Source organism: Sinocyclocheilus anshuiensis, unplaced genomic scaffold (assembly GCF_001515605.1).
Source record: "Sinocyclocheilus anshuiensis isolate Anshui unplaced genomic scaffold, SAMN03320099.WGS_v1.1 scaffold158, whole genome shotgun sequence".
In the NCBI taxonomy this organism is placed as follows: domain Eukaryota; kingdom Metazoa; phylum Chordata; class Actinopteri; order Cypriniformes; family Cyprinidae; genus Sinocyclocheilus; species Sinocyclocheilus anshuiensis.
This window is the reverse complement of record NW_015542333.1, coordinates 504,346-505,489: the sequence shown is the minus strand read 5'-3', so window position 1 is coordinate 505,489 and position 1,144 is coordinate 504,346. Positions and strand designations below refer to the sequence as shown.

Here is a 1,144-nt window from a genome sequence, read left to right as displayed (position 1 = left end):
CTGCAGTGCTAACATCGTGCTATGGAGCTGCATGCTGTTCCTCTTTAGGAACTGGACTTTCTTTTTAGAAATGAAGAATGGATGATGCAAAATGTAGTGAAATACTGCAAGAAAGCCTATTTAATTCGGCTACAGAATTGAAGCTTGCAAAGAAGTTGATCCCAAACATTGAATAAACACTGGAGTGGCTCAAAAACAAAACAGGTGAATATCAAGGTGAATAGCAATGGTCAGGTCAAAATCTGATCTCATAGAGAATCTGTGGCATGTTTTGAAGTGTCCTCTCACTAACCCTCCAAAAACATGGAGCAAATCTGTTAAGAACAGATAGAGGTAGAATACTTAGTAAAAAATGATTAAAGGTGCCAATTATTAATACACAAAAATGAATACTGTAAACAAGTATTAAATATGCAAACAGCATATTTTAGCTTTTTTATTTCGGTTGAGAAAATTCTCTACAATAAAACAATGACACCCAAAATGAGGAATTGGGTTTTTCTCAAGGTACTGTGTATATATAGTTAGTCATGGGAGAAATGTTGCATGCATCATTTTAGTAATATCACAGTTTTACTCATGGCACACATTGTTCTGCTATTAAAACAGCAAAAGTGCTGATCTTAGTAATCTAGAAATGAGCAAGTTGAATATCTCAGTTTGGTCAGAATTTAGGGCATTCTCAAACTTTTGGGTAATACTGTTTATTTTCTCCCAATCAGTGGTGTACGGGACCAGGCCCCCCATCCCCCATGGTTTTGAAGTATGCACAACAAATAAAATGTTTTCATGAGTTTCACCCTCCCAGTTTTGTTAGTAGCTAATAACTGTTTTGTGGACATAATGAACATTAAGTGATTAAATGCATATGCGTCAGTGCTTTGTTGGGGCTTTGCTTTTTAGGCTTTGTTTTTCTCAGAGGATTCCGGTGTAGTCGGCTCTCCACCTCTGAAGCGCTGACTGAGTTCAGCAGACATCACAGAGCAGCAGGATTTCTGTAAGAAACAAGGTCATTTTCATTTTCAAAATCCGTGTGTGTACCATGTGAGTGTGTGTGTGTGTGGGAGCCACCCTTCACCGATGTTTCACCCCTTTAGTCCCAGAACATCTCAGGGTGGTGGGGCAGCAGACAGGGACGTCTCCC

The 1,144-nt window shown here is 39.1% G+C and overlaps 1 protein-coding gene across 1 annotated transcript in view; it reads right to left on the bottom strand.

Moving 5' to 3' along the window:
- Nucleotides 1-422: 422 nt before the first annotated feature.
- LOC107691059 (glutamate receptor U1) overlaps nucleotides 423-1,144 on the bottom strand; it is a 25,926-nt gene continuing 25,204 nt past the window's right edge. Inside the window, exon 10 of the mRNA XM_016489542.1 lies at nucleotides 423-995. Coding sequence (XP_016345028.1) covers nucleotides 900-995 — 96 coding nt within the window. The 3' untranslated portion in view covers nucleotides 423-899. The remainder of the gene's footprint in view (nucleotides 996-1,144) is intronic.